Source organism: Hyaloscypha bicolor (assembly GCF_002865645.1).
Source record: "Hyaloscypha bicolor E unplaced genomic scaffold K444scaffold_15, whole genome shotgun sequence".
Classification (NCBI taxonomy): domain Eukaryota; kingdom Fungi; phylum Ascomycota; class Leotiomycetes; order Helotiales; family Hyaloscyphaceae; genus Hyaloscypha; species Hyaloscypha bicolor.
The window spans coordinates 906411-928272 of record NW_020194517.1 but is presented as its reverse complement, the minus strand read 5'-3'; the positions used below and the strand labels follow the sequence as shown (position 1 = coordinate 928272).

Genomic DNA, 21862 nt, shown 5'->3' with positions numbered 1-21862 from the left:
AAAAGTGGACTGGCTGTGGATCGGGTACAGTCCCCTTTCTTACGATCAATTCCATTGTGAAAGTTTCCGCATCAAAGAAATCATCCGGGAAACATGGTCGATCCTAAACCCCATTCGACTGCCACCTACTGTAAGAAACCCCGCAAGAGACCATACAGAAAGTCTACGAAGGTAAAAGTTATTTCAAAATAACGGTTTTGTATTTTCTGACTTCTTATAGGGATGCAAGGACTGTAAAGCACGGAAGATTAAGGTAAGATCTTAGGAACATCTAAAGACCCTCAACTCTTCACGTGACGCTGAATAGAAAATAGTGTGACGAAAGACGGCCGGTCTGTGGCAATTGTACGCGGCGTTATTTTGGCTTGTCTCATTGCGAATATGTGTCATATGAGGATGGAAGTCCCAGGTGCTTGACCGAGTCGGATACTGCTTCGAGCCGTAGCCGTGGGGAGATACTTCCTCTTCCAAGGTCGCTCATAGTTACTCCAAGTGGGCTTGGTCACTCTGATACGCTACAACTACGTCTCATGTATCACTACACTAAATCAACATGTGGGCGTCACATTGTTAATACGGTTCCGATATTACCCCTTTCCCTGGTAAGTTGTCGATGTTCTCTATGTCTCATGCTATAATTTCCGGAACAATTCCCAGCCCCCCACTGTAGAAAAATCTCAGGGAATGTTTAGTCTTATGAATTTTGGCTCTGAGTTCCTTCTGAGATGAATTTTGCTGACTAAACATAGTGGGAGGTAGAAATTCCTCAAATAGCCTTCTCATCCGAACTCGTTCTCAACGCTTTGATGGGAATTTCGGCGCTGCATCTCCTGTCCATGAACCCCCAAGACCACACTTTGGCTTTGGTTTCGGGACAGTATTTAGGCAAAGCCCTTAAGGAGCACCGGGCTGCGGTGGAAACCATGAATTTGCGAAATCCCGAAGAGTTGATTATTGCTGCCGTTTTGATAGCCCATCACCATTGGCTTTCTGCGTCCACAAATATGCATCAAGAGCCGTACATGATCGATATGGGCACGTATCGCTTCTGCTAAGGCATTCAAGCTCTGGTGACAAAGATTGCTCCTTGGCTTTCAACCACTAATGAGGATGCTTGTGCCAGCATCGACAATCAAATCGAATATTTACCTTTTCCACGCTTTCTAGAGAGTGCATCGGCTGATCTTGGTTCTCTCCTGCAAACATTGGAGGAAGACTCCGCCAGTCAGGAGGTAAAAGATGTGTACGAACGAGTCGCAGGGTTTCTCAAGGCGACATATTCTCGAATTGCTCATGGCTCGTTTGGGAATCCGCCTATTGAGCAAGACATCACGGCCTTCTTACCACACGCACCACAGCTTTTCATCAAGCACCTGGAGAAGAACGAACCATTAGCTATGGCTATGCTCGCGCGGGATATCGCATTACTCGGTATTCTGCCGGATTCTGGTGCTTGGTGGATTCATGGAGCTGGGCAACACAAGATGGCGGACACAACAGTCAACGGCATTTGTGGATTGATGCCACCGGAATATTTGTGGATGATGGATTGGCCTCTCGGAATCATCTCTGGGGAGATTACACTCGAAAATTAGGAAAGGCCACTTAACCGCTACTGATTCGAGCCAAGAGATCCGGTGCTCGAACCATGTTGACGATTGCAAAGAGGGTGGGAGCAGAAACGATAAAATTCAGCATTATTGGTCAAAAGAGGCTTCATCTTCGAGCTATTTTCTGCGCTCCAGCTCTGAGACACTTCCCGGTCCCGGAATAATAAATCAGTCTACAAATAATTCTTAAGCTTCGGCAATGCCAAGTCAAAAACGTCTTCTGGATCGTACTCTCCCTTCAAATTCCGGACTTCTTGATCATTGGACCCGAAGATCTTGGACAGCGGGTCCCCAGGAGTCTGATCGGGAGGTTCCAATGAGATATACGTGCTTGGAAGAAGATTCCCTGACTCGATGTGTTTAAAATCCTGCCAAAGCGACGTGCTCCAATCAAGAGCTTGCTCCCTATTCTCCTTGACTACGGCTCCCCCAAGAATTTCAAGCAAGAAGTGAGGATCTCGAGTTCCAAAGACAGAACCGATATCGGAATTGAGAGCAGCACCACGCATATCATGGATGGCAAACATGGATCCCTAAATGCATCACGGCGTTATCAATACGATCTGCCCATGGAGAAAATGAGAAAGTGGAGCAACGATCTTCTGGATATGTTATGATCATAAGGGAATGGGGCACTTTTTTCATGATCAACGCCACAACGGGTTTGTGAGCCTGGTGGACTTACAGGATCCGTCGGCATCTTCTCAAAGCTTCTTGCTATGATATCCGTGACTTCGGCAGTCATTTGGCGAATGTTGCGAGTCCGGCCTTCGCCGTGAAAGCCAGTGGGAGTAAATCTGGCTGCTCCTCTGATCCAGTCTGGAATCGAGGTCATTGCGACCATATTCATGACAACGGTTCCCAGTGCTTCAACCTTCTTAAGCCAGTGTCTTCCCGTTGCCTCATCTTCCGAGCTCCATATGAAGATAACTCCAAAAGTCCTGCCATGAGGCGTATTGACCAAGACTTGGTTGAGTGTCAACTGTGGTGGTACTCCTTTAGCCGAAAGCGCTTGATATCCCACGTTAAAGCTCCGGAAAATTGCGTTGAGATCTCGGGAATCATAAAATAAGCTCCCGGCGAGGATCTGATTTAACATTAGTATTTGCATAAGGGCAGGTTGAAGGACTTAAATACTCACAGCCTTTAGCGGATATACTTTGATTGTCAGTTCAACAATGACGCCAAAAATGCCTCCAGCCCCACGAATACTCCTCAAAAGCCTTTCATCTGCTTCAAAAATGGCGCCTTTGGCATCGGCAATTTTAGCAGCAACAATCTGATCGACTCCCAGTCCGAAATTAGACCGAAATAAACCATAACCACCATAAGTCGCCCAACCTACATGGCCGATCGATCCTACACTCGCAGTTGGTGTAGCCAGACCCTCCTTCGCCAACTGTTCCACCAATTCACCTTCCAATATGCCTCCCCCAATCCGAGCAGTAGAGCTCTGCTTGTCGATATTGACATATGAGATGTCACGCATATCGATAGTCAAAGCTCCTTCAACAATTGACAGGCCAAAAATGTTGTGTCCCCCAGTTCGGATGACGAATTTGATGCCATTAGATTTGGCGTAGCTGACGAGAAGAGCTACATCGCTGGCGGACTGCGGACGAACGATGGCTAGCGGGGTGGCGGTGCTGTCCAGGCTGAAAACAGCTCGAAGGGAGATGTAATCTGGGGAAGAGGATGTGATGAACTTAATGTATGGATGGTCTTTCAGGAAGCTCTCGAGAGCAGCTACTTTGGAGTTGTGGGCGTTTCCCATGATAAAGAGCAATTCGAAGAGACAGAATGGTGCCACAGTGAAGGCGACTTGAAATCTGGGCTTGATGGTACCTACATAATGGCAGCTTTGCAGCCTTTTAAAGTACTTACTCGTACACCGGGATCCCTCCAGCCAAGTTTCCAACGCGAACCCGAACCCGAAATTCTGGCAACGGCTCTTTTGAACAGCAGTCTTTCGAATCACAAAATAAGGCGAGTCCTTCTAGTCTGACTTGCTCAATCAGTACTCCATATTAGGGGTTTATCGACTGCAACGCGAGCCCGGATTGCTCTGATTGGCTGGAGGCTCCGAAAAGAATATCAGTTCCCAACAACGTTGAAAACGTGCCCTATTGTTGTATTAATCGTGTCATTCAAGCCTTCAGATCTCACTCGAGGACCCCCAAGCTCCGCAGCAATTGTTCGGCTGACTAGAAGGTGGGCATCTCACCTCATAGTGCATTGAGTAGTTCAGAACAGGGATACGAACCCGAACGCGCATCTTTGTGACCAGCCAAATTAGTAATAAAGCAAGCTGAGCCAATTTGGTTTCCCCCTGCTTTGGAAAAAAATATTAGGGGGCAAATTAGAAATATGGAGACGTATGTTCTTGACTTCACTTGAAGTGCAGGAAAGCCAGGGCTTTGAATTTTGAAGAACGAAACGAGGGTGTTTGATACAGGCTCGAGCTCAAGTCTCAAGTACTAAAGTGAGGCACCTGGAGAGATCTGCATCTTTTTGGGGGACCGCTTGAACGTTGAATATTCAGGAACTATTGAAGAACAAAACAAATTCGACTCACTTCTCGTCTATACCGTCTATTTCCCTGTCACAATCCCATACTTCCCATAAGGAAAATCAACCAAGCTGACTAGCTGCTCTCCCCATCCGTCGCCAACTCGCCCAAGCTGATACTCATCCACCAGCTCCCCTCCTTCTCCCCTCCCGGCTAGCACCTCAGCCTCCCTCCCAAAGTACTGATTCGCCAACCCCGGATGCGGCACCCAAATAACCCTCATACCAGCTCTCCTACCTGCAATAACTCCCGGCACCCCATCCTCAAACACCAAGCACTCCTCAGGCTTAATTTGCTCCTCACCTTCCTCCAACGTATCATTAATAGCCTTAAGTGCAACCAAATAAATATCTGGGCTCGGCTTTCCCCTCCCCTTCGGAATCCTATTATCATCACCCAGCACCCTCCTCTCCTTCTTAAAAACCCCAAACATATCCTCCAAATGCTGCGTCTTCAGCTTAAAATGGCCCTCATGGCTACTTGTCGCGAGCGCGATGTGTATCCTCCTTCCCCCATTCTGGGTTGTGCTGAGGGTTTGCAGCAAGGCTTCGACGCCAGGGAGCGGTCGGGCGTTCGGGAACTCGCGTTCTTGGATTGTATGGAGGGCGCTGGTGTAGGATTCGGGGTTGACGTGCGAGAGGTTGAAGAAGGAGAGGAGGCGCAGGATGGATTCGTTGGCTGGTCGGCCTTGGAGTTGGGACTTTATGTCCCAGGTCATTGGGCCCGCATTATGGGTTTGAAGGAGGATGTTGTGGCATAATGTGTAGATGTCTTCGGTGTTTATGAGGAGGCCATCCATGTCGAAGAGACAGGCTCGGACTGATGGGAAGCTGGGAAGGTCAGATCGAGTCAGTGGTGGGATTGAAGGACTTACTCTGTGCGTGGCTTGTCCATTGCAGACGTCGAATCTGAGTCAATTGAGAAGGAGATGCTGTAGGTGATTTTGCGATTCTTGAGAATCGCGACAAATGGACGCACTGATATGCAATGGCCAAGGAAATCTCGGCGTGACTCAGAGAGAAACGATGCTTGAAAATGAATATGCTGCTCCAATTGAGCAGTGATGAAAGAAAAGGCTTCACTTATCTTTGGTCAATCATACCTCAACCATTCGAGGTGGCCCTGATCGATCCACTGTGTTGGGACGAATTTGGTGGTTGCGGGTCGGCTGATGGAAAAGAGGTTCCCCCGAAGTGAAACTAGCAAACGTTAGATGAAAACTTCTCTCCCAATACATTTCGTCTCATGTCGCAATGATGGTTGGGTGTCTGGGTGGTATGTTATGCTACGGTGGGAGGTTTTCACCTTTTGATAGCTGCAAGCTCTTAATAATCATCAATGACGTTCCGCTCTGACTTGTCTTCGATTGCACACTTCAAACCTCCATCTATCACTGTAATGCGCCTCCCCTTTCTCTCTCTTCGGGATCCGCAACAATGCCTCTCGTGCACATAGTCCTCTTTGAATTTAAGCCGTCTGTTGAGCGCAGTGTGATCCAAGACGTACGTCAATACTCTCCTCTTTAGATAAATTGCGGGGCAATCGCGGGGTCCTGTAACGGTGGCTCTTGGATTGTTTTTTGGATGCAAGCTCTTTTTGAGGCTCTCGTATGTTGATTGAGAACATATAGGTCTGCAAAAGAATGCTATCTTTGAAGCAGGATTGCTTACACCCTTTGAGCAAGCAGCCATACATCCTGGATTGCTCGGGCGGAAGGGACAATTCCCCTGAAGGACACCAAGTAGTACCCACCCTATTCCCATTCTCCAATTCACTTCAGACTGTTGACATAAAAGATTTCTAATAAGTGGGTTATTGCAGGGCGCATTTTCACATGGCTTCGTAAGCCATTTCACGAACGATGAAGATAGGAGATATTACTTGGAAGAGGACCCAGCACATAAGGCGTTTGTGAAGAGCTTGGACGGCATTATTCAAAATATAAGAATTGTGGACTATGAACCAGGAGCGTTCTAGATTGGGTCGTTGTTGGGGCATTGCATTGGGCGTTGGAGGGGTTGAATTTGAGAAGCCTTTACGAGTTGGCAGAGTGAAGCTCCCACATAAGTGACGACTGCAAATCATTCTCAAGCACAGTTCTACCAGGAAACATAATTTGCGCACAACTTTCATTCATTTTGACATCTATGTATGCATCTATGCGTCTCTATTGCCGATGCTGGTATCCAATTCCCAAACGCCAACCCAATGCTAACGCTATGCTGTAAAGTCGATGGAGTGATTCGAGGAGTGTGTCGTACGTTCATACCATGAAGGATTCGCCACATCCGCATTGCTCCTCTGATATTACCGTCAGTGAAAAAAAAATCAACGAGTGGAAGAGCTTGGGACCATACTTATGTTTGGGTTTTTAAACACAAATCTCTGGTTCAGCTTATCCTCCACCCAGTCCATCTCACTTCCAATAATACTGAAGAGTGCCTTGCTGTCAATCAGTACCTTAACTCCATCTTGTTCGACTTCCTCGTCAAACATTCCAGGCTTCTCCACGAATTCGAGATGGTATGCAAGTCCACTACATCCACGGTTCCGTACGCCCACCTTGATCAGCTTCGGTGATGGCTGATTGAGGAGTTCTTTCAGTTGCTTTACCGCGCCAGGTGTGAGGTTCATGGCAGCTTTTCGGGCTCGTAGTTTTGGTCTGGGCTTTGCTCGGGTTTGTTGAGAGGTCGTGGTCGTTGGCTCCGACTTCTGGGCTTCTTGTTCTGTAAGGCTGATGGTGTACTTCTCCTCTGCCGGTCTCTCTACAGAAATCTCATATTGCCCGGTCTGTTTCGGTGGCCTTGTCTCGTTGACCTGTGGGACCCCACCAGCTATTGAAGTGTCCGGGATGCCAGCGTTTCTGGGTGGCGGAGGTGTTGTGTCGAGGGAATATGGCTGATATGCGGTACTGGTCTGCATCTTTCGCTTTGATGACATTTGCGATGCTTGCGCAGAGGAGAAGGTTCGTAGGACATGTTGACAAGGCCGGAGAGAGGAGGTTGCGGGTGAGGAGGCAAGTCGAAGGAAGAAGCTCGATGGCAACGCCAATGGAGCAAGGACTCGTTGTACAGACATGTTGAGGACTGTCTAGGATATTGGAGGAAAGGTGGTCAGGTCTGTGAGGGGTTGAAAGGTTGAAAGGACGGGGAGTTGTCCTTTCAAGGTGTGAATGTTATCCTCTTGGTAATCGCACCACTTCTCGGGACCATCAGGGAACAGATCGGCCAATCACCGTCCCCCAGTTTCTAAGCACAAAAATGATCGGGTGGTGAATAGGAATGTTGATAGATGTTTGGATGCATGCAGGGAGAATGGAGAAACGCAAAACAAGGAGAAGCCGTCTCTTGGAAAGAGCAGGAGGAAACCCGATGTCATGAACTGTGGCTAGCATACATGTCCACACTTTCTTTGACGCCGCAAAAGTGTGTGCACAGTGATGCAATTTTGGCCGCCGTTGCCGCTAGTTCTAGTGCAGATCGGTCGGCTCAAGATCCTTGTCAGTGGATATTGGAGCACCACATTTGCGCTGACGAGTCCTGCGAGAACTTGATGATTAAGAAGTGGTGAGAGACCGAAACGAAACATCTTCACCGAAGCAAGGCCTCATTTGCTCTTGGACCGTCCAGGGATCTCGTCTACTATGGTTTAAAAACATGGAGCCATCTCCTCTCACTCAGCAAGTTCGGCCCGAAGTCTTCCAGCAGAAAGTTGTTGCACTGTACGAGGAATTGTTCAAGGTGGGGAATGGGGAACTTATTCTCGACGGAACCGCATTTCGCTGACAACTTTGCAGGATGAAGAAGACCGTGAGAAATCCGAGGGATACTGGAGGGAGTTCTTTCTCCTGAAACCGGACAAGGCCACCTTGCAGAAAATAATCCTCGAACTGAGTCCCGACGACCTTTTGCACCTCCAGGTATGAGGCTGAGAGAAGCATAAAAATCCGGAATTCTGATTCGCATATAGGCGCAGACACGGCAGCTGTTTTTTAGAGCAGTGGGATGCATCAAAGCAGGGAATGCTCCTGCAGATGCACACGCTCTCGATGTAAGAATTTGGCCTCCCTTGATTTGCTGCGAGGCTGATGAAAGTAGACTGCAACAGCGTTCCTGGCTTCCGTTCTTCCAAAGAAATATACCAACCCGAGTTCCGATATAATCAATGTCATTGCAGGATTAGATCAAGTGGATGCCGTCTTCACAGACTTTGTTGCTGCATTGGATGTTACAATAAGGACGGGAAGAACCTGTATGTGATCTAGCCACCACTTTCGAACCTCTGTCTCAAATTTTATAGTGGACATCCGCCAAAAGGCCATCGAGGTTGCATTGTCTGTTGTCTCCGGCGCATATCAAACGAGTCTCCTTTCATACTTCACACATCGCGATTTATTTCCTTCTCTTATGAAAGTAAGGAATCTGCAAATCCTGGCGTCCAGAGCTGACCACTACTAGTTTATTCAAGATTCCGATACCACTTCCCGCGCATTTGAGCCATTTACTCTTCTCGGCCTGCTAGCAAATTACAACAAATTCGAATTTCAGAATCCATATCGATTGCGACTGGACGATTTTGTCAATGAGGGAACTATTCAAAAAATCATAAGATCTGTGGGCCAGACGTGTTCGATTTCACGGGGGAAATATGTAGCAGTTCAGGAGGACCTTCCGGAAGGGTGGTCAATAAGTACGACTTTGAATATGATAGGGCTGGGAGGGATTGCTCCTGGTGCGAAGACTGTAACTCTCGCGCTTGATCCCGAAGTTGCGAAGGAGAAGTTTGCTCAACTGTATGGCCTCGACACTCTCTTCTCCAAGTAAATTCTGACTTGGATGCAGGCCTGGAAGTGAAGCAGCTGTTCTTCTGGCAACGTACGATTTCGCCCATGCAAACAAATTGTTCTGCTTCAACTTCGTCTCCATGCCAGCCGACAAAGCCCTCGAGGCCCCTATTAGCAGCTTCCTCTCGCTTACCTCCTATCTTCTCCAACATGCCCACCTATCTGCACGGGCGACCCTTTACTCTCATCTCAACCTCCTCATCTTACGACTCCTGATAGAAGACCAAATCCTATGCAAGAGGATATGCAGCGAGGAAAGTAAAGTAGCAGTTCGATTATGTCGGCAGAGGTCACCTTACCTACCAATTGTGAGGGGTGATCGAGTATATGCGTCAAGTCTGTTGGACACGATGATAGATGGCATCAACCATAATTTGCGCCGGCGGCTGGATGTAGAGCTATACATCTTGTGCATTGGAACCATATTGAGAGTCATCTCCCACTTATCTCGGTCTCGAACACGCCTCAATTATCACTGGCCAGAACTGTTCAGGTCACTCCTCTCCCTCGTTCGCTTTCTCAATACTTATGCCGCCGACCTCAAGAATCTCCACCACGTCGATATTCTGCTTGACGACCTCGTAAATCTCATCGCCTTATCTCTTTCCGCTGGCGAAGCATTCCTACCAAATCCTACGACATATGACGACCTGTTTTACAAGCTTGTTGAGATGGGAGAAGTCCTGGTGAAGTTCCGCGATAATTATGACCTGGGGAAACGCCCAACCAATTCGATAGATATATTGATCAGCGTCAGTTCACATTACAACCAACTTCTGGAAGAGGGTGCTTCAGGGAGGAGAGGAAAGCACTTGACCAGTGCTCAGGTTGCGGGAGTGATCAAGCAAGGATACGAGACTTTGAGCATCCAGGCCAGGGAAGGGCTAGACAGCTGGGATAAATACCGAGAGGCCGACAAGAGGGTTTTCCTGAAGAAAATGGCCAGAGCAGCGGTGGCTGATGTGAAGAGACTTATCAGTGAACCTTGAATGGCATCGGACCATGCGAATTCGATTTGGATAGAGGATCCCAACACGTGATCTATGTGCTTGGCCGCCCGTTCCTGTATTCTGGAACACCCTCCCTGATGTTTAAAGGGAGCGTTAGTTCAATCGCGATGCTTCAGGTCTAAAAGTGTTGGATTTGGGCGTTTAAAGAGTTAGCACGGCGCTTACAGACGTTGTCAAGATATCCCATTCACGAATCACGAAGAAGCGAAGAAAGCAATATGAAACATCCCTCCCATTCGCTCACTGTTCAACTTTCAAGTGACCCGGTTGTATCTGAGAAGTGAGTCACACGCTCTGGCCGAGGTACTGGCAGAATCAGCACCGCCTCCAAGATCATCTTGAAGATTTCTCAGTTCAGACAGTGGGTGTTGAAGATCTTGGAAGACCAGGATTAACAGGGTCTTTGCAGGACCCCTGTTCTCACCCCTGAACGGAAGCGAGCGCTCGTCATTGGCCAGGGCCAAAAACCTTGCTGCAACAACTCAACCTCTGGTGAACACCTCACTAGAATTCGCCGTACCTGCCCGTCACGATGCGTGGAAAGCAGGAAATTCCAGCCAAAATTCAGGGGCGCCAGGCACAGCCATGATGCTCCACGAGTCCCTTTATCGCTTCAATGGCGTTCGGCAGGGTGTCGCTGGACTGGGTGCGTCATGAGCGCTCCTGTTGGGTGGGACCCGAAGGTGTGACTTGCTCCAGGCGAATAAAGAAGGACACCACCCTCCTCCCGGAGGCGACTTCTTTGAAAGAATGGGCACCACCAAAGTATTGCACCGCTCCATCTCGGTGTCCCCTTGCAAAAGATCTCTTCTGGTATTGGTATATGATCTCCCTCCCTTCCCGAGGAATTGTTCGCAGCCAAATCGTCCATATCAGAATCATCGCAAGTCAAGTTTATGGAGCATCAATCACCAGTCTTACCCAGTATTACCGGTCAGTAAGACTACAGGACCACTCACCCCAGCATTGCCTTACCCTCGGCCGCGCTTAAGAGCCGCCAGGTCTTCGATTTCACTGGTCTAGTTCGTCGCAGAATCTACTGGTTGTGAGGGCTCAATCGCCAAAGCGCCTATTTTTGGAACTGCGGCTACAGTAACAAAGGACATCGAGTCGCAGCCAGAACACCGGATTTTGCGCATGACCGAGATTTTGGAATTAGAAACCAAGGCTATTCCTCGTTTCAGATTTTTGCGATTCATTTGAGTCAAAGGTCGCTGTTTGGGTCTTTGTATTGTTTTAAAGTGTACGTTGCACCTGCTTTCATTGTCCTTCTCGAGCCTGCGTGATTCACCTCCCCATTTTACTATTGTCGTCGTATCACTAAAATTAATCATTGTTCTTTCTACACCAAGCAACCACAATAGTTGATATTTCTATTCACGAATCTCCTTTGCGAATAATTTCTATTGAGCATTGTCATCGTTTCCTCTGAATCAGTCATACAAAATAATACTTTCCACGCCACTACAACTTTCCTTCGTCAAACGCAACGATTCTTCACCACGAAACAAGACATTCATACAGAGAAAGAACACATACTAAATGTCTCCACTGGCTGGGGTTAGACGTTTTCTAGCTTCACATACAGAGATGTCTTCCGCAAGAAATCAACCAAGTCAGGGCTTCCCTGACGTACCATCAACCCTCAACGCTGGCGATCACGAGATGCGGAACTGGAATGCGCACTCGGACGCCAGCGCCCCTCCTAGCACAGCTCCTTACTACACACCGTATCTCGGTCTTCGAGCACGACTATCGCAAACATGGATCAATAGATGGACGGTCTTATTACTTCTGATCATTGTTCGACTTCTCCTCTCGCTCAAGGACATCAATAACGACATTGCCAATGCCAAGACCGAAGCATTGTCTGCTTGCACGAGTGTCGAAAATGTTGGTAGTGCAATGGCTTCCATGCCTCATTATCTATCAGAAGGTGTCAACGCTCTCGTTGCTGATGGCGTGACAAATGCTATCTCCGGGATGATGGACATGCTGATGCTTACTATTACTGGAGTGGAGGAGATCGTTCTATTCTTCATCAACATGTATACGTCCATGTACGTTTGCTTGATCACGTTCGCCGTGACTGGAAGTTTGCACGCCGCGATCGATATGATCGAGAAGGTCGGAACGTTCATGAACGAGTCCATATCTACAATCACAGGCGATTTGTCAAAGGATATCCAGGGCTTCGAGAGCAGCCTCACCACGTTCCTAAGTGCCATCAACCTTGGTGGTATCCTAGGCGGTTCGAAGACGCCTCCCACTCTCAATGTGGACGGGTTTATCTCCAAATTGAACGGCATTACCATCGACCCCACGACAATGGACGCGGACCTGACCAAACTGAATGCCTCCATTCCGACCTTCGCCGATGTACAAAATGCCACAAATTATGTCCTCCGCCTTCCCTTTGAGGAGGTGAAAAAGCTGCTTAATGAATCCATGGCAGCATATACCTTCGACAAGAGCGTTTTCCCAGTCGCTGAAAAGCAGGCTCTGACTTTCTGCTCTGACAATCCCAAGATCCAGGATTTCTTCGGTGGTCTTGTGAAAGTGGTCTACGAAGCCCAGAAGATCTTCATCGTGGTTCTGACTATCCTGGCCATTCTAGCTATTATCCCAATGGCCTTCCTTGAAATCCGCAGATGGCACACCATGCGTCAAAGATCGATCTTACTCCAGAAGCACGCTTTTGATCCTATGGATGTTATCTACATTGCCTCTCGACCGTACACAGCAACTGCAGGTATTAAATTGGCTTCCAAGTTCAAGAGCTCCAAGCGCCAAATTCTTACTCGATGGCTCATTGCATATGCTACCTCTCTTCCGGCATTATTCGTTCTGGCTCTTGGGCTAGCGGGTCTATTCAGCTGTCTCTGTCAATACATCGTCCTCAAGACTATCGAGAAGGAAGTCCCAATTCTCGCCAACGAGGTTGGAGATTTTGCAGGAACCGTGGTTGCTGCCCTCAATAATGCTTCTGAATCATGGGCTGCTTCGGCCAATGGCGTTATCAAGACCACAAACGACAAAGTAAATGAAGATGTATTTGGCTGGGTAAACACCACAACGCAGGCTCTCAATGATACGCTGGTCACCTTCGTCGATGAGGCGACATCCGTTTTGAACACAACTTTCGGTGGAACAATCCTGTACGACCCGATTATGGAGGTTCTGAATTGTCTCATCGGCCTCAAGATCGCGGGTATTGAGAAAGGACTTACGTGGGTTCATGACCACGCCCATGTCACTTTCCCAGAATTCCGAGCCGACGTCTTTTCCCTGGGGGCAGCAGCAAGTTTGACTAATGCCAGCACTGACCCAACCGCATCGTTTCTCAGCTCACCGGGCAGTGTGGCAAGCGATGATATCACCAACGCTATCGTCAAAGTCACCGACAAGTTGCAGGAAGCCATCAGACAAGAAGCCATCATCTCTACATGCGTGGTTCTAGTCTGGGTTTTGATTATGCTCATGGGTCTCGTGTATGTGCTATTCGCGATGATGAGCCGAGACAAGACACGAGGAGAGGGGGGGCCTGTGGGCTACACCGGAGACAATCGCGCGCCTCTCTCGCCTAGATCCCCGAACCAAACCGATGTCTCGAAATTCCCAGAGTTCGGAGGACCAATTAGCTCAGTACACCCAATGCAAAGCTCGGAAGATGTATGGGCTACCGGAGGGTTAGTGGATGAGAAGTATGGACACGTTGGCCACCGAAGCGTGGATGCAAGCGTCAAGCCCGGTCACGAGAGAGCCAGCAGCTACGGTTATGTGGACGGATATAGCGACGGAAAGCGATGAGTCGAGGCTACTGGCTGGTCCTTTGAGCCCTCCGATTAATTCCTGTACTTTCGGCGTTTGGGAGACTGGATAGACATGGGAACAAGGAGTTCAGAGCCGTTTATTTGCTTGCTTACTTACCTTCATCCATTGCTTTGATCGTTGTGGTGGCTTCTTCGAGGCGAAGTCTAGTCTGAAGCACTTCGAGCTCTGAGGAGGCATTTTTTGCAGTGAAGATATTCATTTCAGAGCACCGATACCTTGCTTATAGATCGCATGAGGACACACAAGCAGATATCATAGTTGAAGCAGGATAGAGAATGGACATTTATGATACTGTGGCCCAATACCTTTAATGAGTGTGAATAATCTATTTGATATCTAACAAAGTATGGATCACCCTGAATCCGGGCCCCCAGAACCGGAACCCACAAAACGTTCGACAACCATCGCTCCTTCTCACTCAAGTCATCTCAACCTTCTCCTCAAAATACTAACATCACTGGAGTTGCTGATGGCGGCATGGAGCTGCCAGTAATTTCCCGGTCTCTTTCTGCGGACAGGGCGTGGAGTACGGGAAAGCTGCATGGAGAAGTCGCGCTATCTTCGATCATCCTTAAGTCAACACCTTCCACAAAGGATGTCTCTGCCTCCTCAGGGATGCAGCTCCCGCTCTCACCCCACATTACGGCGAGGGAGAAGGCATATTGATAGGAGATGCGTATGTCCTGAGTAGTTTACTTGGCCACTGCTCTTCTTCATCCAACCCCCCAGCGGCATTCAAAGCTTATGATTGCGTGCGAGTGCCAAGAACGTGCAAAGTCACTGTTACGAGCCGCGAGCAAGGGAATCTATTATGTTTCGAGAGTCCAGAGGCAGGAAGCGATCTGAAGAAGATTGCTGAGCGCTTAGATAGGGAGGAGAGGTTGTGGATGTGGAATCTTGATGTTGAAGGACATTGTAAGGAGGCACAAGGCAAGTCCGAGGAAGGGAGGCGTGCTGGTTGGTGACTTCGCTACTATGGTGCTATCGAGTCGGTGATCATCGTATAAGGAGTAACACTCTCACCCTGCCAAACCCTTCAGGCTCTCCATTGTAGGAAGAGCTTTACTTTCTCACGCTCTCTCAGACGCACATGAAGCCGATGCCTTCGTATGATTCCTTATGTTGATGTCAAACAAACACGGATGATTGCTTCTTGGGGGTTGCCAGGCACCTAGCGAAGAGGGGAGTTTTGGAGGCATCTACTACAAGTTGCTCTGGCGCGGGTGGTATGGGCGGAGGCGCTGGTGGCTCTTATGCTGGGAAGCCATCACGGAGAACTGCCTATGGCCTTCAAGTTTTGCCGTGTCTGATAGTAATCCCTTCTCCGGAACAGCCGTGGCTGCTACAACAGCAGCAGCATTTGCCTTCGCTTGAGGTTTGGTATCTGTCTTGACGGCCTCTACCTCAACCCTGGGCTTTGAAGCCCAACCTTTTAGACCATCTGCTTTCCTTGGAGTTTTCGCCCTCTTGGAAAGCCTGCTATTTAAGTCAGTTTCTGTCCATCAACACGACACATACCGCGTGGAGGAATCACCGAGAAGAAGATGGATATGAGGGAGAAGAAAATGCGGGTGAAATTTATAACTTGGAGCTCTACCTCGCCCGCCCCAATGCATTAGAAAGAATGCTCTTTGCACCATTAGGTTTCATCTTCGCTATACAAGCTCGCTCGCCCTTCATTCGCCTCTCCCCTCTCCTTGCTTTCTTTGCTCCCAAGCAATCTTTGCTTCTTCAATATCATTGTACACGGGCTTCGCCTCGGTGAACGACTTTAGGGCATCTTTACGAGTTCAAACGTGATTTCCCCCCTCATTTGCTCGTGAGCCTTATCGAATCTCCTTTCGCCTGGTTGCATTCTTCCCACGTTCGGCTTACGATTTCAAGATGCTATTCCCGAGGACGTAGCGCATCTGACACCGGACCTTCGTAATTTGCAATTGAAGCTAGGCAGCGCACTTTGCGCGAGTACTTCAAGTCGGAAAGAATTGCAGTGTACTTTCAGTAGCTTCAACACAAAACCGGCTAATCAACTGCACGTGGCACCAACAGTTTGGAAGTCTTGGGCAGCATGATCATTCAACGTCCCTCCGCTTGGAGATGAGAAGAAATGGGGTCTCATCTGGTCAGTCTTCATTAACGATCTCGCAGTTTTGGGGTTTGATTATTTTTCTTATTTCATGCTACTGCTCGTTGGCAGACTATCAGCATCGGCGAATCTCGGCAGCTGCGGTACTTCTCCATGCTGCACGTTCGCAAATACCACTCTGGAGATTCTATCATACACATCTTTCTTTTCGCTTCTTACTCCCACAGAAATGCAAACTGTAGGGCAAAAGCAAAAGCAATAGCAGAATGCCATGCGGCTCTCATCCCATGCCATCTGCATTGCACTTTTTCTCCTCGTCAATAAACGCAATTTTTTTCCTGATGTGGTGTCACATCCCTTGGTAGTCTTCGCGCGGAATAGTCATCGATCAATGCAGAAGAGCCTCTATATCCGCCATAAACTCATCGCAGGCGGATACGGGGTGAAAAGGGGCGTTGAAGAAAGCATATCGAAAATGCGAATGTGTAATATACATTGAATGCGTTTTTGGGGAAGAGTATGATACAGGTCGGAACGGGGGATTGTGCGAGGAGTCGATCTGATGGGTGATCGTCAAGGCCAAATGCCAACATCAATCTATTCCTCCTCGGAATCGGATTCATCACCACTAGAATCTTCGACAGCTGCACAACGATTAGTCTTTGTAAATTAAACAATCAGCGGGGATGAAAATACTGGGTATAACGGGTTCTTGCGAGCCGGAACTTTGTCTCTCAAACTCAAGAGCCGTCTTTTGGAGTTGCTGGATTTTGCTTTCTTGCTCGGACTTACTCATCGGCTTGTTTTTCTTCTTTGGGGCTGGCTTGGCGACAGCTCGAGGGCTTTCACGCTCCCGCATCTGCTTCTTGATTGTGGCTTCAACCTCGGGAGCATATTGCATGATCAAGCCATGGATCTTCCAGAGGGTAGGAGTGCTAATGAGATCAATGTCAAGCTCGAGCGTGCCATCTTCACCGACCTAATTTATATTAGATTAGGACAAACGGCTCCAAACGGTGAACTTACATCGACATCAGGCTGATCTGCCTTGATCATATCCAGAACAGTTCCTGAGACGTCATCCGGAAGTGACATAAGACCGTTTGAAATGGTTTCTTTCTCCAAAGTTCCCATATATCTCTGCTTCTGCGAACCTCCTTTCTTTGGGGCGGCAGCCTTCTTTGGAGGTGGGGCTTTCTTGACAGCCTTCGGCGCGGCTTTGGGTTTCTTGACTTTCTTGGTTTTGAGTGCTGCCTCCTCATCGTTCACAAGCTTTTGGACAACCTCTACCATCTTCTGTTGCATTTCAATAAGAAGTGGCTCCTTGTTCTTGGCACCCATGAGCGTGATCAATTTTCCTTGCTCTTCGATGAGTCGCACCCGAGCCGCTGATGCTGCTGTCGAGAGTCCTTCCGGTACCTCTTCCTCGCTCTCCTCATCTTCAGATTCTGGTGTGCGTTCAGGACTGGCAAGGGCAGGGGAGTGTTCCGCAATCCATTCATCCTTTTTGACCCATTGAGATTCAAAGAGCTCCTCCAACTGCTTGCCCATCAGATGGACTGGATTTCCAGGGGGGTTGAATCTCAGGCAATTCCAGACAATCAGTCTAAAATCCTTCTCGAATTCAAGCGCGGTGGTGTAGTTGCCTTCATCAAGCTTCTTAGCCACAGTCGAGATATCCATTGGCCTCTTGATGACTGTAAAGTAGTTTGGGATGTTGAGGGCAACAGGGTCGACAGGGATCATGAACGGGTTGGTGATACTGTAGTGCTTTGGCTTCTGAACTTCGACAAGCAACTCCTTGCAGAACCTGAGCTCGGTGGCGTGCTTCTTGCTCTTTGGTCGAACCGTATATGGCAAGTCCTTGTTTTTCGGAGGATGGATCTCACGCTTTGGTCTACCCCCCTCAACTTTTGTGGAGTCTCGACGAATTAGAGGCGTGCTTGTGGTAGGATCAAGAGCAAAAGTAGGAGCCACTGGAGCAGCTGCAGGTGCTGGAGCGGTATGAGCGCCTCTCGATTGTCTTCGTGCAGGTGCAACACGTGGGCCAGCTCCTACGGAAGCGGAAGGGCTAGCCTCGGGGACAGGAGTCGATCTCTTTGACTTTTTCTCCCTCTTGGGGAGCGCCACTGGCTCGGACGGAAGGTTGTCCAACTTGCTTAAGAGAGCCGATCGAACCTCCGCGGCAGCTACTTCAATCGAGTGTCCCTGGCCATTGAACGCCAAAGCATTGTCGTAAAGCAGTTGAACATCGTCTTTGATAGCTTGAACGGTAAGGTAGAGTCCATCTTTCAGCTTCTTCTCCATTGATGCGAGATCGATCTGGTTCGGGATCTTTGCATCATACGACTCAGCAAAGCCTGGCCACAATATTGCCACTGGAGCTCGGAAATTCTTGCCCGATTGTGTTCTGGCTCCATTCTTCAAGATCTTCATAATCTCCTTGCTTTCGAATGGTGTGATCTGTGAGCCCTCGGCCTTGGCACCAGAGGCATCGCCATTCTGAGTTGGTCGTGGGAGATCGGGCATCTCTTCATCCTCGGTTTTGGTTCGCTTGGCAGATCGCTCGATCTCGTCGTCGTCTTCGCGTTCATGCGTGACCTTTAGTGGTGCGGAGAGACTTGGCGCGTCAGCCATTTCCATGTCGGTTTGCTCGATTTTGGGCTCGGGCGCCATGACCTGTTCTTGTTCGACTTGAGGCTCTGTTGCAGGTTCGGGTGGAATGGAGGGATTTTGAATGGGGACAGTTTCTGACTGTGGGCAAGCTGGCTCGTCTAACGATGGCTCGGCACCAGAGGGCTCAGAGGCGAGTTCATTCACTCCAGTAGCTGCACCGATCTCGGGCTCAACAGCCGATGTAGAATGTTCGCCTGTCTGAATCTCGAGACCAAAGTCGGGTAGTCGCTCCTCCTCCAGTTGCTCTGCTGGGTGCTGTTGCGCAGGCTGTGTAAGAGCAAGGGACGAGGTCGTATCTCTGAGATCGGACTCTTGCGCCTCGACAAATGGTGGCACAGTAGATGTTGCCGCCACGTCGTCAATTGCAGAGTCGATCGCTGATTCGGCAGAAATGAGAAGACTTGAAGTATCAGGTTGTTGCGCGTCGGGTGACGTCGAGAAGGGCGCTTCCGACGCTGTTGTGTTTGTGTCAGGAAGCTGAGAAGAATTTTGTGCCGAGGCGGGAGATATAGCTGTCGCTTGAAAATCCATAGCGGCGTCAACAGAGTTGGTTACTGCGTGGTTCGACTCAAAGGCGAAGACATTTTGGGATGCGCCATTCACTTCATAGTTGGTTGGAGGTGAGATCTCGACGGTTTTGTCAAAGGTGAGGTCAAGCGGGGTGGAATCAAGGGTGGTCTCATTTCGATTTGAGTTTCTGCAAAGTTTTGATTCATAATAAGTATACAGTTTTGAGAAGGGAAGGAGACGACGACAGCAACAAAATTAATCGAGATAGACTCACCCGTTGATTTCTAAATCCAAAGCCATCTTGTCTGATGATGGAACGGGCGTGATCTTCTGATCGAATGCGACACCGTCTGATTGTTGAGACGTCATGACGGCCATCAACAAACAGAGCGCGGCACACGGCGGCAGGAGCCAAAGACAGGAATTAAGAGATCAGACTCCAGTAGGGCAATGCAATGAATGGTCTACCGGGTTGCGAAAGGTTATGCGACACCAGATACTTATGCTGTAGGAAGCCTGGCTCAATGTTGGGGCCGTGCTGGGGCCGGGGCAGGTGTTGTTGACTTTTGAAGCGGCAGCCTCGTCGCAAAGGCGAGCCTCGCGGGTAGCGGGTCAACGGCCGGCGGTTGGCCTGCGCAACTTCAAGAAGCGCGTCGATGACTCCACGTCGACGAGGGGGATGCGCCACCGATGGAAAGAAGATGCGCGCGATGAGAACAGCGCCGAAAGCACGCGACGGGTGAGATAGATTCGTGGTGGTGAAGATGCGCGTCGTTGATGTTGAAGGTGCCAGCTAGCGAAAGGGACCAAATACACGAGGCGGGAGATGCGGATCAAATATCAAGGTGGGAGCAACAGCCAGGGCCACGGCGCACAGAAGAAGGCTGTGTGGGCCGAAGCGCAAGAAAACGGGCGGCAAAATCAAGCAGAGTGGATTGCGCAGAGGAGCGATGTCGAGGGTGGTGCTGGGTGCTGGGTGCTGGGGAGCGGTGTTTCTCAGGTAGTGCGTGTCATGTGGTCGTGTGTCGTGTCGTGTCGTATCGCGGGTCCGGTCGAATCAGGTCGGATACTCAAGAATCAGCATGCGAGAAATATTTGGGGAGGAGACCGAGATTTATTTGAAGAAGAGCGGCCTCCGACCGAAGGCGCTAGAGAGAATCCCTGCCAGTGCTGCACCCAATGAGCGTTGGCGGTGCCTTCCAGGATGACTCAAAAGGCTAGTGGCGTTCAGCCAATGAGAGCTGCAATATGCCCAATTCTAAGTTCCGCACGTGATCGCCATCGAGAAAAAAAGTTCAACCCAAAAGTTTGCGGAGGAACGAGAGAGCTCGAGTCCAGCGAGTGAACAGCCCAGACATCAGCCTTTCTGCTCCCAGCAGCCACTCGACTCGCCGGCACTTCCCACCTTCGCCTGGGGCTGGACGGCTCCTCCAACCTCCAACTTCGCTCTCCCATATTCCGCTATGTCGACGAAACGGAAACTCCCTCAAAAGCTTGGCCTGCCCGCGGTCAAGCAGAGCGCAAAGGTCTTGGGCAAAGGGAATCTTGATGAGTCTAGAACCGTGGTATCAGGCGGTGGGAATGCGACCAAGTCGGCCATGAATGGAGTGATCGATATTTCCAGCGATTCGAGTAGTGAAGCCGAGGGGGCAGAGGAAGATTCAGATCAGGAGAGCACGGAGGCAGAGTCTGCAGCCGAGGCGGATGTGGCTATGGAAAATGCAGGATCACCAGCAGATGCGCCATTATCAGACGATGCCGAAGAGTCAGGCGAACCATCCTTTGGTGACCTTGTGCGGGCAAATGCATCAGAGCCCATAGATGTGGCTGGCGCGTTCGAAGACCCCTCATTACGCACAGTGTCTTACCCCAGAGGCACGCAAATACAGCCTCCTTCCGGCGCATCCCTCGGAACTGTCCTTACACAAGCTCTCAAGACCAACGACGTCTCCCTTCTCGAATCCTGCCTCCACACCCCCGATGTCAACACGATCCGAGCCACAATACAGCGCCTCGAGTCTCCCCTCGCAGGAACCCTATTACAAAAGCTTGCCGATCGATTACATAGACGGCCTGGCAGAGCGGGAAGTTTGATGGTGTGGGTGCAATGGACTCTAGTCAGTCATGGAGGATATTTAGCAACACAACCCGACTTGATCAAGAAGCTGGCGGAGTTGAACAAAGTTATCGATGAGAGGGCCAAGGGTTTGCAAAGTCTGTTATCTCTGAAAGGAAAGCTGGATATGTTGGAAGCACAAATCGAGTTACGGAGGAGCATGCAGATCCAGCGCAGACGGTTAGATGAGGGGGAAGAAGATGATGGGGTAATCTACGTTGAGGGCCAGGAGAGTGAAGAGGATGAGGCGGCTGCTAAGCCGCAACGACTCGCCCCGAATGGAGATTTGGAGGACATATCGGATGATGCGAGTGAGGTGTCCGAAGACATGCCTATGGTGAACGGCATCATAGCAGATTCGGACGAGGAGGAGGACAGCAGCGACGACGACGATCTAATAGACGACGAGGCTGAAGAGACCGATGCCGATTCTGGCGACGAAGATGAGGTAGATCATGATGATCAGGATTCTCAGGGAGAGGACGAGAGTGATGATGGAGTTCCTCCAGCGAAGTTACCTCGAACCGGCAGCCTATTCTCGAAGAAAAGATAAAGTGGACTGATTGGCATTTGGGCGTTGCATGGCCCGGCGTTCTGTTGTATTTCTC

General features: G+C 49.5%; 9 protein-coding genes across 9 annotated transcripts; 5 read left to right on the top strand and 4 right to left on the bottom strand.

The window, feature by feature from the left end:
- Positions 1–93: 93 nt before the first annotated feature.
- Positions 94–1857, top strand: K444DRAFT_701606 (uncharacterized protein; the record flags this gene model as incomplete). The annotated part of the gene is made up of 5 exons (XM_024888036.1): positions 94–171; positions 221–253; positions 315–602; positions 750–1039; positions 1124–1857. The coding sequence occupies 5 exons, from the start codon at positions 94–96 to the stop codon at positions 1593–1595; spliced, it is 1161 nt and encodes a 386-aa protein (XP_024742967.1). The 3' UTR covers positions 1596–1857.
- Positions 1784–3384, bottom strand: K444DRAFT_624580 (D-lactate dehydrogenase; the record flags this gene model as incomplete). The annotated part of the gene is made up of 3 exons (XM_024882418.1): positions 1784–2143; positions 2296–2697; positions 2752–3384. 3 exons carry the CDS (start codon positions 3382–3384, stop codon positions 1784–1786), a joined length of 1395 nt encoding a protein of 464 aa, XP_024742966.1.
- An 817-nt stretch (positions 3385–4201) lies between these two features.
- On the bottom strand, positions 4202–5073 carry K444DRAFT_640033 (HAD-like protein; the record flags this gene model as incomplete). The annotated part of the gene is made up of 2 exons (XM_024884451.1): positions 4202–5009; positions 5054–5073. The coding sequence occupies 2 exons, from the start codon at positions 5071–5073 to the stop codon at positions 4202–4204; spliced, it is 828 nt and encodes a 275-aa protein (XP_024742965.1).
- Positions 5074–5449: 376 nt separating this feature from the next.
- K444DRAFT_607474 (uncharacterized protein) lies at positions 5450–6304 on the top strand. Its single transcript, XM_024879184.1, has 3 exons — positions 5450–5681; positions 5810–5923; positions 6001–6304. Exons 1-3 carry the CDS (start codon positions 5616–5618, stop codon positions 6154–6156), a joined length of 336 nt encoding a protein of 111 aa, XP_024742964.1. The 5' UTR covers positions 5450–5615; the 3' UTR covers positions 6157–6304.
- A 34-nt stretch (positions 6305–6338) lies between these two features.
- K444DRAFT_607472 (iron sulfur assembly protein 1) lies at positions 6339–7589 on the bottom strand. The gene is made up of 2 exons (XM_024879183.1): positions 6537–7589; positions 6339–6480 (listed from the first exon to the last, which is right to left on the bottom strand). Exons 1-2 carry the CDS (start codon positions 7255–7257, stop codon positions 6443–6445), a joined length of 759 nt encoding a protein of 252 aa, XP_024742963.1. The 5' UTR covers positions 7258–7589; the 3' UTR covers positions 6339–6442.
- A 246-nt stretch (positions 7590–7835) lies between these two features.
- On the top strand, positions 7836–10011 carry K444DRAFT_518388 (DUF1741-domain-containing protein; the record flags this gene model as incomplete). Its single annotated transcript, XM_024873856.1, has 7 exons — positions 7836–7919; positions 7976–8098; positions 8149–8229; positions 8277–8430; positions 8479–8591; positions 8637–8971; positions 9021–10011. 7 exons carry the CDS (start codon positions 7836–7838, stop codon positions 10009–10011), a joined length of 1881 nt encoding a protein of 626 aa, XP_024742962.1.
- A 1563-nt stretch (positions 10012–11574) lies between these two features.
- K444DRAFT_640029 (putative plasma membrane fusion protein prm1) lies at positions 11575–13842 on the top strand (the record flags this gene model as incomplete). Its single annotated transcript, XM_024884450.1, has 1 exon — positions 11575–13842. One exon carries the CDS (start codon positions 11575–11577, stop codon positions 13840–13842), a length of 2268 nt encoding a protein of 755 aa, XP_024742961.1.
- Positions 13843–16607: 2765 nt separating this feature from the next.
- K444DRAFT_517853 (Bromodomain-domain-containing protein) lies at positions 16608–18628 on the bottom strand (the record flags this gene model as incomplete). The annotated part of the gene is made up of 2 exons (XM_024873814.1): positions 16608–16931; positions 16979–18628. The coding sequence occupies 2 exons, from the start codon at positions 18626–18628 to the stop codon at positions 16608–16610; spliced, it is 1974 nt and encodes a 657-aa protein (XP_024742960.1).
- A 1287-nt stretch (positions 18629–19915) lies between these two features.
- K444DRAFT_624574 (NUC189-domain-containing protein) lies at positions 19916–21807 on the top strand (the record flags this gene model as incomplete). Its single annotated transcript, XM_024882417.1, has 2 exons — positions 19916–20141; positions 20402–21807. 2 exons carry the CDS (start codon positions 19916–19918, stop codon positions 21805–21807), a joined length of 1632 nt encoding a protein of 543 aa, XP_024742959.1.
- Positions 21808–21862: the final 55 nt, after the last annotated feature.